This window comes from Talpa occidentalis, unplaced genomic scaffold (genome assembly GCF_014898055.3).
Source record: "Talpa occidentalis isolate TD23 unplaced genomic scaffold, MPIMG_talOcc4v2.1 talOcc4.4, whole genome shotgun sequence".
NCBI lineage: Eukaryota > Metazoa > Chordata > Mammalia > Eulipotyphla > Talpidae > Talpa > Talpa occidentalis.
This window is the reverse complement of record NW_023604295.1, coordinates 18460721-18474742: the sequence shown is the minus strand read 5'-3', so window position 1 is coordinate 18474742 and position 14022 is coordinate 18460721. Positions and strand designations below refer to the sequence as shown.

The window sequence follows — 14022 nt, the reverse complement described above, 5'->3', positions numbered from 1 at the left end:
TGTGGTAACATTTCACTGCTAACACAATATATTCAACAGTGGGAGTTTTCCACAGTTTAGTTTTTGATTTTCTGCTTTTTGTAAGTGCTATCTTAAGAGAGAATGCTTTAGTCACATATGTTCATTATTACCTAGTTTTGTATATTTAAAATAAGTTCAATTTTGTACCCTCATAATCTCTAGTTTCAGGTTTTTAAATTGCCTGTTGTGCATTTCTTAACTATTTTGTTGTCTTTCTGGTATATAAATGGGTTTATTGCAGGGTTCTCGATTCTCTTCCACTGATGTGTGTCTTTTTTTATTTTGATACCATACTATTTTGATTACTGTAACTTTGGTTGTATGGTTTGAAGACTGGTAGTGTTATACCTTTGGGTTTTTTTTTAATTTAATTTTATTTTTTTGGCCAGAATTGCTTTGGCTATGTAGGTCTTTTGTAGTTCCATAAAAGTTTAAGGAGTGTTTACTCTATTTTTTGAAGAATGCCATTGAAACTTTGTTAGGAATTGCATTGAATCAATGTATTGTTTTGGGAAAGATTGCCACTTTAACAACATTAACTCTTAGAATTCATGAGCAGGAAATATCTTGCCATTGCTTTCTTTTAACAAAGTGTTATAGTTTGTGTTATACAGTAGTTTCCCCTTTTGGTAAGTGTATTCTTTGGATTTTAATTTGGGGGGATTTTTTTTTTTTATTCTTCCAGTTTGTTGTTTGCATGTAGGAACACTACAGTAAATTTTTCATATTGATTCTGTAGCTTTCCACTGGACTGTATTGATTAGTGTCTCTAATAGTTTTTTAGTGGAATCTTTATGGTTTTCTATATATATTATAATAATGCAAATAGTTGATAGTGTTACTATTTCTTTTCCAATGTGGATTTTATTTACTGTCTTTTTCCTCTAAGTGCTCAGCACATCATAATTGTAGGATTCAGATAGTTATATGATTAATTTTCCCTTCCTAATTTTTTCTGAGATTTATTCTCTCAAATTGTGTGGCATTGTATCATTAATATGTTGTTAGCATACAAAAATTGCTTTTAAGGAAGTTGCCTCATTCAGTAAGGATTAATTCGGACACAGAAACCACATAATTGAACAGGAAAGTTTAACATAAAGAAATTAACAGATGATTGGTTCCTAAAGCATAAAGGTAACTGTAAAGAGTAAAGGTAATTGTAAGATTGGGAAATGTCCTCCCCAGAAGAAATGGAAATTCATTTCTTGTTGGAGAGGCTATAATTGAAGCCCACTGGATAGTGGGACAGTTTGCTGAGGTGCCTCAGCCTGGGACAATTCTACAGATAGTCATTTTATGAACCCAGGAAAGAAAGTGGCATCGAGCATTTGCTATATTAAACCTAACATTATATCAGATTGCGTTTCTAATAGAGTGAATTACATATGTAATTAGTATGACTAAAAACTATTTGCTTTAAGAAATTGTGACACATAATTGGACAAAATATGTACTAGGAATCAGATTACTACCATGAAATCAAATACATGTTTAAATTACAGAGGTCATAGTTCAAGGAACTAACTTGATGATTCATAAGTTTTGGTTACCACCCACATCTTTTCCTAGATATAGGCAATCTAATTTATAAACATACTGTTCGAAAAGATTTTGCAAATTGGATCTTGGAATTCACAGTGCATGCATGTTCCCATAGAAAAAGCATGTTTGTGGTGCTGCGTTCTTATTTGGCCTGGACATGTATTTAAGTCTGTATGAACCTGGCTTATAGAGCTGTGTGGCAATATTTTTTGGGAAAATTGTATTGAGAGTTTTACTTGTGGTGTATTTCTTTTTATCTACCAGTTAATAAGGATGGGAAGTTCTTTTGGTATGGACATCATGCAGATGTTATATTGGCTGAAGGTTTGGTAGATATGAATATGAACTATAAGGTGAGGAAGGATGGAAACAAACATTTGTTGAGGACCAAATATACCTATTTTTCTTTGCTACTTCTTATAAAATATCTCCTTTTTTACTTTATTTCTTTTTCCCCTCCCCCTACCTTTTCTTGAATTAAATGAATGTTTAATACTGTAGCTTTGAAATTCTGTTAAAAGGTAGGAAAATACTTTAATCTAGACTTCCGGCATTTCTAAACCTAAATATAAACAGTGAGAAATATAAAAAGGTGCTCTCAGATTTTTATCAATGGATACATTTTCCTTTTAAAAGTATGTGATTATTTTAATCTTTAAGTGCTGTTAACCCAAAAAAAGACAAAGCCTTGACTCTGTGGCCATAAGAAATACAGTATATTCAAACCATTCATGGTATCACTGTATAGATTATTTGCAGTTGGGAATTTCAAAATTTTTTAACTATATGCTTACTTTCAGCAGGATTGATGTGACCACAACTAGGAAATTAAGCTTTTTGTGAATTTCTGTGTAGTGTATAGAAAGTTGGTCAGTGTTTTTTGGCTCTCATCTCCAACAAAATTAGTTAGTTCTTTTTTGTGGATATTTTCTAGCCCTATGATGTAACTTACTCCAGATCACCTCTGAAAATCTAGTTAGTATTTATTGAGTGACTACCATGTGCTGGACACTGTGCTAAGTACCAGCAATACAGTGGTGAGAGAAATAGTCTGTATTCTCTTGGGCATTACAGTCTGGTGATTAGCTCTAGTACATTATAATCTGTGGTGAGTGCCAGGAGAATCCCTAATCTTAACAGAAGGCAACCAAATATACAAAGATCTTTCAGTTAGGAAGTGGATTGATACTTTGTAGACCATAAATGAAAACTAGAGAGAAGAAGAAACGGGAAAAGTAGTGCAAGGTGAAGCTAGAGATATCTGTGGCATGTACAGGGTTTTTTAAACCATGATAAGGATTGTCGTATAGGAAAATTTCTCAGAGAATTCATGGAATATCAAACTTGAAGGGAAATGAAAGGTCACATTGCCCTCTGTGTGTGTGTGTGTGTGTGTGTGTGTGTGTGTGTGTATGTGTATCTGGTTAGAGGCAGGTATAGGGTTTGCAGAGAGCTATGGATGTATGTACTTGAAATTATCTGCCAATGAAATTTGGGGTTTTCCTGTATTGGTAAGATATAACTTGAAGCGTGGCATTTTAGTGTTATCAGGTATATACAGAAGGTATTTGCAAAAATAGATGTGTTTTAGTTGTACACTTTTTTAAAAAAAGACTTTGTTTATGCATATAAGAATTGGGGTGTGGGCCATAGAGGTACGGGGGTGAGAGGATTCACCAAAGACAGAGTGGGGAGCAGAGCAGACAGATCTACTGAAATACACTTTTGAGGGGAGCAGCGGGTGAGCTAGGAGAGGTCTCCTGCACCATGTGGGTTAGCTCCCTGGCCAGGTATTGAACTCATGGTGTTTGCTTGATAGCACTGAGACTTTAACCCCTGTGCCATAAGGAGGCCCTTAGTTGTACACTTTAAAGACAGTAGTATAAATTAATTCTTCCTTTGATGGGTAACTTTGAAATGCTTTCTACTCAGTGCCTGTCAGTGCCTTAGTGCATGTGAAATGCTTTCTACTCAGTGCCTTAGTGCATGAACTTTAAGGAAGGCCTTGAGATTTTCTACCTAATTTTCTCCCCTCTCCCTTTTACTAGAAAATGTGTTTTTTTTTTTTATAGTGGGTTTTAAAGAGTTGTCTTATTTTCACTCTGCAAGTGGAAACCTTTGACTTTCTTACCCTTTTACTGAATCAAATTTTATGTTTGAAAATTCAGTAAAAGGGCCCAATGACTAACTTACAGATCATTCACCCCTTAACACAAAAAGCTTTTCTGCCTTGTCAGAAAAACTTGTAACACACAAAGTCTTGTCAGCAGGGTTCCAGTTTTCTTGTACTATAATCTAAGTAATTTATGTCAACATAGTAGCTGATTTTTGCCCTAATTCTATTATTCACAGTATCTTTAATCTCCAGTATCAGATATCATAGAGAAAATGTTGGAAAAGGCGTAGGCTTCATATTTTGAAAAAATTGTTTTCATTCCTGTCTCTGTACTTGTTAATCTTAGGATGTCTCTGTTACATATAAATTAATGAGAGTAACTTTTTAGAGTGTTGTGTGTGTGTGCACACACATATGTATGCACAAATGTGGGTATATGTGTATTTAAATAAAATGATAAACTGGAAACTATAGAACTTGGCATACATCAAGAGCATAACAAATGCTTATATCCTTTGCTTGACTTAAGTCAGTGATTCTTTTTTTTTTTCTTCTTTTTTGGCATCTTGAAGAAGTTATACCAGTGTTTAATATGCTGTCATCTTTACTGAAACAGATTTTGAAATGACCCAACATCTGATAGGGTCATTCGATAATTTATATTGAAATTACCAATTTCTTCTCCCTCAAGTATATAGTCCTATATTTTAAACAAAGTAGGCACTTAAGGATATCTTTGTGCAATAAAAATAACATTGAGGAGGGAATCAGAAGGCTTATATATAGAGTTGGCTTATTTGCGCATTGATTTTTGTGGTATTTGCAGACCACTGAATCTCTTTGGGAATTGTATTTTGTCCTTCTCGGTTCGTCAGTATCCATTAGTATAAATAAGTTGTACCCACCTCCTTGTACTTTAGTAGGTAAGAAATCCATACTAGGAAGACCTCAGAACTCAGAAAAGGAGCTCCTAGAGATGGAAGTAGATTGGATCTACCTTTGATATGAAATTGCCAGTCAAGGACAGCATGTACAGTACATTGTTAGTGGAAGATCAGGGTGCATGTATCACAGACCAGACACTTGTTGAATAGGAAGGTACAAACCTTAAAAAGAGTCCAGGGTCCTAATCATAACAAGAAATAGCAACAAAAAAGTGAAATCAAGAAATGAAGGCACAGACTTTTAAAGACCGGAAGAGCACAGCTGGAAGATGCTAATAACACACGGGAGATTTTTCAAATGAGGTGACATCTCTGCCGTAAACAGGATTTTTTTCATCACTCACTTATTTGGACTCTTTAATTTGCTTGTTAACTTGCTAAGGAAATTCTTTTACCTTTTCTTCTTCCTACTTAGTCCTCTGTCCCCACCTCAATCCTTTTTTCTTCATTGTTTTATTTTCATTCAAAATTAATGAGATTATAAACCATGTTAGAGAGATGTCTAGCTGTCTTTACAGATATTTAGCTGTCTTTACAGAAAATTATTAAGTAACAAACACACCGTAATAATTCCAAAGATGTTGATATTTTTCCATAAAACATTCAGTGTTCTTATTGCACTTTGTTATCAGTCAACTTTGACCTAACACACCTCTCCAGAAGTTAGTGGTATGCCAAAATATTATCGCAGATTTTCAGGTTGGCTGGGTGACTCTTTTTCACATGAATCTTAGTGTTTCAGGGCAAGTGGCTACCTAGTACTTGTTCTGATGTAAGCTTCAGAAATTTAAGAGAGCAAACCCAACCATGCAAACACATTTTCGAGTCATCTTGCATCTTGTCTGCTCTAAGACATTACTGAAAGCATGTCACATAGTCAAGCCTATCATTAACACAGCAAGGAAATACGTCTTGTGGGGGGTGGGGGGGGAGTCAAAAGTGGCAAAGGATATGAATAACAAAGATGGGAGAGAAATTTGAAATCTAATACCTACTCTGTAATCTTTTCTGGGTTTTGTATCCCTGTCTACATTTTTACCTTGTACTCATTAAATATTCATATACTATTTTGTATTCTTCCACTTTAGTTTAATATATTTTAAAGATAACTTCTATATGGGTCATATAATCATTATTTAAAAATAAACAGCTGTTTGCTTAGCTCAGACTGTACTTCTAGGATCATCTGTATCAAAGTCATTTGAGATATTTATTAAAATTGCAGGTCTTTTAGCATTAACCTAAATTATTAACAAACTCATAAGGTCATTCTTGGGTACATTAAAAGAATCCCTGTTTTGGAGGGACATTGGATTTGTTCCTATTTTCCCAGCATTATAAATAACAACCAACAACATTTGTAAAAGTGACTGATTTCTTTAGGGGCAGTCAACAGTCTTTTCCTGACCCCTGATTGAATAATTTGAGGAATTTAATAGTCTCTATAAAGAATTGAGTTGGGTGTGCTGGTAGTGGTGAGATTTACAAGTAGACTTATAAAACCTTTTAAGTATTTTATGTTCTGACATTTAGATAAGCAGAATTTCTGTAAATTTTTTTATGTATCTGTAGTTTGTAATGTAGGCTATTATATAACTTAGTCATGGTTCCACTGCTAGTTATTAATAGTTTTCTAAATGAAAGTAGAAATGTTGACAGATTTTTTTTTTTAATTTTAAAGATTTATTTATTTTTCCATACAAGAAGAGGGGTACAGGCCAGAGGTGCAAGGGGTGAGAGGATTCACCAGAGACAGGGGAACAGAACAGGCAGATCAACTGAAATACACTGCTAAGAGGAGTAGTGGGTGAGTCAGGAGAGGTCTGCTGTGCCACGTGGGTAGCTCCCTGGTCCGGGATCAAACTTGTGCTGCAGTGGCTGTGGTAAGCTTCATAGGTTGCGTCTTAACCCCTTGCACCACCAGGGAGGCCCTGTTGACAGATTTAAAGGGAATCTTGTTTTGTTTAACCCTGTATGTTTGGCAACTCAATTCTTTTACTCAACTATTTTGAATCTTCTTGGCATTGTTTATGATTGTTTATGTGCTTTATTGTTAGATAGCCATGGTTGTCTCAACTTCTTAATAAGATTTTTATGGAAATGAAAATTCATTGATGGCCTGGGAGAGTGCCAGTGCCCCTCAGTATGCATTCTTTCCCTTTTCTCTACTAACAGAACCCTGATTTCTTCAGAGTGGCCTTTTGTTGAAAAATACATTTCCCAATCTCCTTTGTAGTGATGAGTGTCCATATGATTTTGTTTTGCTCAATGAGAAATGACTAGATGGAGCTTGTTAAAGAAGCAGCATTGTTTAGCAGACATATTTTGTCTTTGCCATTTCTTAAGCCCACCTAGAACTTGGTCAGGATACTGGAGGAGGCATGGCATGACAAACTTTTGATAAATGTCACACATAAGAATACTCAATGGAAAGAGAGCAGGACTTTAAATCCTTGTTATCACGTTGTGCATGGGGAGCGGGAGTGTCCATACAGGTCTGGGCTGTCCACCTCTAGTCTCATGTTAGATTAAAAAAAAAGACCGCAGTATGTTAAAGCTACCATTTAGTTGGGATTCTGTTATGTGGAGCTGAGTATAAATTTTAATTTATACATGTAGTTTCTGTAAAAGGTATTTAGATTAGGTTGTCTCAAACTTAACTTTTAAATTGTTTTTATGATTTTCTCATTTCCTTTTGTAATTTGTTTAGGAGCCTTTTCCTCTGGATGTATATACACCTTTAAGTTGTCATGCGTGTTTTGAAATGCACATATTACAGTTCTGACATAAAATCTGTATGCAGAATCTTAAAACTTTCTTTTGAAGTGCATTCAAATTTAAAGTTGCAAGATTCTGTACAAAGAAATTGCATAACAAGTTATTGAGAGAAAGTGCAATTTTTTTTTTTACTTCTTAAATGCATGGTGTATTTTCTAAGACAAAAGATATTCTCTCATGTAACTACCATACAGTTATCAAATTTAGGAAATTAATATAGCATAATAATGTCAATAATACATATTTGTACTTATTCAGTTGTCCCAATAATATCTTTAGTATGAAATTCAATCTGGCATTTGCTTTTCATGTCATATCGGTCCCCTTTAATCTGAAAACTCATCCTTTGTCTTTAATGATACAGATATTTGAAGATAACAAAGTAATAATAATAATTATTAATAATTATTATTTTACAAATTGTCCCTCAATTTGGATTTATCTGATGTTTCCTTTATATTAGATTCAAGTTTTGCATTTTTTCACAGGAATAGCACAGCTGATGTTATCTTCTTGGTGTGTCATAGCAAAAGGCATACATACATATACATACCATTAATACTAACTTTACACCACTCTTTACAGGTGGTGTCTGTTAGGTTTCTTCATTTTATATAATAAAGTTGCTCTTTTCCCTTTTAATTTGTTGCAAGAGGGTTTGGAACTGAGCAACTATCTTGTTCATCAAACTTTTACCCAATAGTTTTAACATAAGTTAATGATTTTTTTTTTTTTTGGTGGGACCTTCGCCGATGGCCAGGGAATGAACCGGCGCTGCTGAGGCTGCAGGCAGCCTCGTAGCCACCAGGGGAGGCCCATAAGTTAATGATTCTTGACTAAATTATTACTGACATCAATGTCAAACATTTTCAAAAAAGATTTCAGAGGACCCTATTTTTTTCTAGTGACAAGGTTTTATTTTTTTAAATATATCATCAAACTCTGTTTCATGGTTCTGTCTTACAGTTTTTGGGAAGTTGTTCTATGGTTCTTAATAAGGGAAGTTTAGTGTAGTAGGGAAGAATCAAGGTATAGGCCAGAGGCACAGGGGCGAAAGACTTCACCAGAGCCAGAATGGAGAATAGAAAAAGCACAATTTATTGGAACATACTGCTCATAGAAGCAGCAGGCAAGACTTGAGAGGTTGTCTGCCTTGAGAGAGGGTGGGGAGGCTCTATTTAAGCTCCAGGCATTATGGATTGGTTAGGATGAATAGTCTTCCAAGTGTTCTGCCTAATGACCTGAGGCAGCATAATGGATCAGAGCGTCAGCTTAATGGCCTGGTTCCCGTGGCAGTCTCATCCACTCAAGTCTCCCATTCAAGTCTCCCAAACTTGCCTGCTTGGCAAGAAGTGGAGGCTTAGTTTTTAATTTTTGTAATAATACCACGACATTTAGGGAAGGGGTTATAGTGGAATCCTCTTTCCACTTCTTTTTCTCCCCAAAAGATTATAATAGCTTCTATACACTGATTGGATATAAATTAGTCTGAATCAGGGAGCAAGAAATAAGCAGTTCTATTAGAATTTCTCTATGACAGATTGAAGAATAGGATAATCTTTTTTCCTTGAATAGATGTTGGGATCCCCATGGTATAATATACCCACCTAGTGCATGTCTTGCCAAAAGCTTGTTTCTTTTAAAAGTCTCAGGTTCCTGGATGCTAACTGATCCTAGGGACGAGAAGAGATTACAGAGCTACCTGATATTCTCAGTCGGTAGTCCCATCCTCTAGTTAGAGTAGCTCAGTGTATACCTGTTTTTGGGGGTTAGCTCTTTGCAAATCACTCCTTTTCTTGTTGGGAGGAATAAATGAAGGAGTGAAGAATGAGCCAGAAATTGTTAATTCAGTGAGACTTTTTGGATACCTGAGAATGCATTAAGGGTTTCCCCAAAGTATGGTTCATTCTTCCTAAAAGAGTGAAATTTGTTCAGTCGCTCTAAAGTTCTATTTTTTCCTTTTACTGTTTTCTGTTACTTTTTTTCTTTATCCTAAGGGCATTAATTTTCTTGCCCTTGCATATATTCAGATTTCAGAATGTAATGATTTTTTTTTCTCCTTTTTAGCACCAGCAGACATTTTTGAATCAACTAAGAGAAATTACTGGGATTAATGACACTCAAATACTACAGCAAGCCTTGAAGGTATGTCCTCTGTTTTATGATATGCAGTTTGTCTTTCCCCCTCACTTTTACTGACTACTGTATTTGAAAGTTTAGTTTTCAGTTGTACCATGTGGTGGTAGTAGTAGACTTAGACGAAAAGAACCTCTATAAAGTAGCACCTCACCTAGCATACTGCAATTTCTAACATGTTAGATTCGGCAACTTAAGTTCCAGGATACCTTGAAGTGACAGATAACCTCTCTTCTTATGAAACGCTTTATACAAAGTGGAGGGATGCGGTTCTGATTGCTAGTGGATGGTGTTATTCTGGAGCCATGATTTTAGAATTTACATAAAATGAAGGGTTGAAGGGTGGGGTGAGGTTGAGAAAGGAAGAAGAGGTAAGAGTAGAAAAGAAATAGAGGGTCAAAAGCTTACATATTTTTTCCCCCGAGTAGAAAATTTAATTTGGCTAATATTCAAGTAATTACACCTGAAGTACATTCAACAATGTGTGTAGTATGTGCAGCATATAAAGTACATCATTTTGTTTACATCTTATAATGTACCCTCATTTACAGACAGAGGCACCCAGATGTCAAATCACGTGGAATGGACATTGAAAAAGATAAAGTGAATGAAGGGTGTTCAAGAAATAGAACTGCATTTAAACTAAAAGTTAACAATGCAGCATCTTTATCACTGTAGGCATATACACACAGTTTCAGTTCTTTGAAACTTGGTCTGTGAGAGAAAATGACGTAGTTTTTGAATCTGAGCCAGAAGTTCATTTGTTTCAAGAAATAATTTATCTTTTAGATAATTGTAATCATAATTATGATAATGGTAGCGATAAATAACTAACACTTATTAAGCACTTATTGATACTGTTTTTTAAGTATTTTATATGACTAATTTATGCTCATAAAAAGTGTATGAGGTAGGTAAAATTTTTATTTCCTTTTTTAAGATCAAGAAACAAATTAAAGTGACTTGCTCACCATCATACTACTCTTATGTGAAGTAACTGGAAGTAGAAACCAAGCAGTTGGAGCACCACACTTAATTATTGATTTTACTAGAAACTTTCAGCTCCTTTTTTTTTCATTAGGAAAATGGCAAAATAGTTCTGTTTAGAGCATTAGTGCAGTTTGCGAAGTCATTGTATTTGAAGAGGAAGCAAAAGTGGAATGCCTTAATTTTTGAGTATGACATTTTTTAGATTGCCATTCCTTTTGATAACTAAATCATTCCATGTCTATTTTCAGAAAGTGCCTTTCTCATTCTTTATCACTGAGTGTGAGGCTACACCCATTACTTTGTCAGAACAAATTTGGGGAACTCACTTTTTTTTAACTTGGGGAACATACAATGCTAAACATAAAGAATTAATCAAATTATTTTTGTCCACATTTCTTTTGAGGTAAGTTATGTGACCATAGCTTGCTTTCTTTTTTTTTTTTAAAGATTTATTTATTTATTTATACAAGCACTGGGTACAGTCAGAAGTGCGGGAGGGTGAGAGAATTCACCAGAGCCAGAGCAGGGAACAGAACAGGCAGACTGATGAAACACACTGCTGAGGGGAGCAGCGGGTGAGACAGGAGAGGTCTGCGCGCCATGTGGGACCCTCACTGGTGGCCAGGGATCAAACCCGTTTTGCAGAGGCTGCGGGCAGTTCGACACCCAGCGCTCAACCGCCCTGCCACCAGGGGAAGCCCTACCATAGCTTTCTTTAACTTTCTTTTCAGTTACTGGCAGCTAGAGGGATGGGGAGAGTGGGGACAGTGTACTTAAACCTTAACTGTTGCTTAGTATAAATTTGTGAGACAGTCAGAGTTGCTTTTCCTAGTAGTATACTGACAAGGAATCTTCTTTTGAGAATCACAATGTCATTGATGAATTTCAGCATTTGTATTTTATTTTGAGAATTTATTTTTAGCTTTCCAAAGTATGTGACCTTCAAATTATCTAAATCCCTTTTGGATTCAGTTTATTACTGTTATATGAAGTAGTAGATGAAAAGCACTTAGCATATTTCTGGGCATGTAATAAATGCTCCATAAATGTTAGTCATTATTATTGCAAATTATTTTGCTTATCTAATAGAATATGTGTATCTTCTATGTTTTATTTATTTTATTTTTTTAAAGATTTTGATTATTCATGCATACGAGAAGTGGGGGCAGGCCAGATGCGTGGGAGGGTGAGAGGATTCACCAGAGACAGAGCAGGGAACAGAACAGGCAGACTGACAAAATACACTGGTGAGGGGCGAGACAGAAGTCTGCTGTGCCATGTGGGATTCTTGCCGGCCAGCTGGGATTGAACCTGCACTGCAGAGGCTGCTGACAGCTTCACAGTGCTGCGCTCAACTGTCTGTGCCACCATGGGAGGCCCCTGTATATCTATGTTTTAGATAATCATAAGAACCTGATTTTGGTAGTGACAGATAGCAAAGTTTAAAGCAGTACAAATAGCTCTCTTGCTTTTTTCTCTCCGCACTGGCTGTTAGAATTGTAGTTAGGGTGTGGTAGGGACTTCATTCTGCCAGTTGCTCAGGCTTCAAATCTTGGAATCATCCTGATCTTCCCCCTCCTGTCAGCCCCCACATTTAATATGATAGCACATAATGTTAAATTCTCTGCTTCTGCCCTTTCTCTCCTGTAGTTATGCTTAACATACAACCAGACCGAACCTTTTCAAATGTAACTTACAATCATGTCATTTCTGTCCAAAACCTTCCATTGGCTTCTTATTATATATTCTGCGTATGGTAACATTCTTAGGGACTCCAAAGTTTTATATGTTCTGGTTTTCAATTACAAATATAGCTTCATCATTTTTTTTATTTAATGGAAAATAGCGTTGCATTTCAATATTATGTAAGTTTTAATTATGCATCATTGAAAATCAACATGTGTATATGCTACATTAAAGTCATCATTAAAAATCCAGTCCTATCCTTCATGATATAATTATCCCTTTTGTACACCCGTTTACCCCATTGCCTTTCCTCCTTCCCTTCTAGAAAGCACTAATTGTTCTTATTGTTTGAAAGTTTATTTTTGTTTTATTTAGTACATCTGTTTTATTTATTTTCTCTGTACCACATAAATGAAATCATACCCTGTTTATCTTCCTCTGTCTGGCTTATTTCTCTATATTACCATGTCAGTCCATACAATTTGTTGCAAAGGGCAGATGTCATTTTTTTTTTCTTTTTTCTCTGATAGGTGAGTAGTGTTCCGTTGTGTATATGTACCATGTCTTCATCAGTCAGTGGGTACTTAGGGTGTTTCTAGTTCTTAGCTATTGTAAATAATGCTGCAATGAATATGGGGATGCAAATATCTGTTCAAATTAATGTTTTATTATTTTTGGATAAATATGCATAGTGGCTTGTATGGAATTTCTATTTTTAATTTTTCAAGCAGTCTCTATAATGATTGTACCAATTTACATCCCCACTGCGGTATACAAGACTTCCCTTCTATCCATATCCTCTCTAGCTCTTGTTTGTTTTCTTTTAGGTACTAGCCAGTCCTACAGATGTCAGCTGATACCTGATTTGCATTTCCTTAATAATAAGGAATTATTTTAATTATTATTTTATTATTATGGAATTGCAAATAATAATAATAAAATAAAAATGCAAATAATAATAATAATAAAATGCAAATAATAATAATAATGACAATTTTTTTATGTCTGTTGGCCATCTGTCTGTCTTCTTTGGAGAACTGTATTTTATTTATATCCTCTGCCCATTTTTAATTTTTTTTTATTGTTGAGTTTTTGAGTTCTATGTATATTTTGAATATTAACTCTTCAGACACATGATATGCAGATCTCTTCTCTTATTCAGTAGGAAGTTTTTTGTTTTTTTTTTTTTTTTTGATGCAAGTTTCTCTTGCTACAAGGAAACCTTATAGTTTGATGTAGTACCATTTGTTTAATTTTGCTTTTTGTTTCCATTGTAATTAGAGTCCAATCCCCAAACATATCTCTAAGGCTGATGTCAAGGAACATATCCCATATATTTTTTTCTATGTATTTATGTTTTCAGGACTAACATCAAGTTTTTAATTCATTTTAAATTAATTTTTATGTCTAGTGTGAGCTAGTGGTCTAATTTCATTCTTTTACATGTGACTGCCCAGTTTTGCAAGCACCATTTGTTAAAGTCTTTCCTTGCTTCATTGTAAGCTCTTGACCCCTTCATTGTAAGTTAGTTGTGCATATATGTGAGGTTTTATTTCTGGACTGTCAGTTCTGAATAACTTCATTATCAGTAAAGATATCTGGATTATCTGAATTGTTTCAATTTGTTGTATAGAGCCTGTGTTATTTTTATTGTTAAGTGAACAGAGCTTATACTGCGGTAACTAGGCAAGTTTTTCTCATTATTTTGATGTTTTAAAATTTCTTAGTTTTCTGTCCTCTCCTTTCTTCTAAATTAACTTTAGAATAATTTTGTTCTTGATGAGAAATATATGAAATTTATGTATT

General features: G+C 34.9%; 1 protein-coding gene across 5 annotated transcripts in view; it reads left to right on the top strand.

Moving 5' to 3' along the window:
• The window catches only part of USP25 (ubiquitin specific peptidase 25), a 108965-nt gene that overhangs the window by 10141 nt on the left and 84802 nt on the right, over window positions 1–14022 (top strand). For all 5 annotated transcript variants that reach the window (XM_037525080.2, XM_037525084.2, XM_037525081.2 and 2 more), the window contains exon 2: window positions 9472–9549. In XM_037525080.2, coding sequence (XP_037380977.1) covers window positions 9472–9549 — 78 coding nt within the window. The remainder of the gene's footprint in view (window positions 1–9471; window positions 9550–14022) is intronic.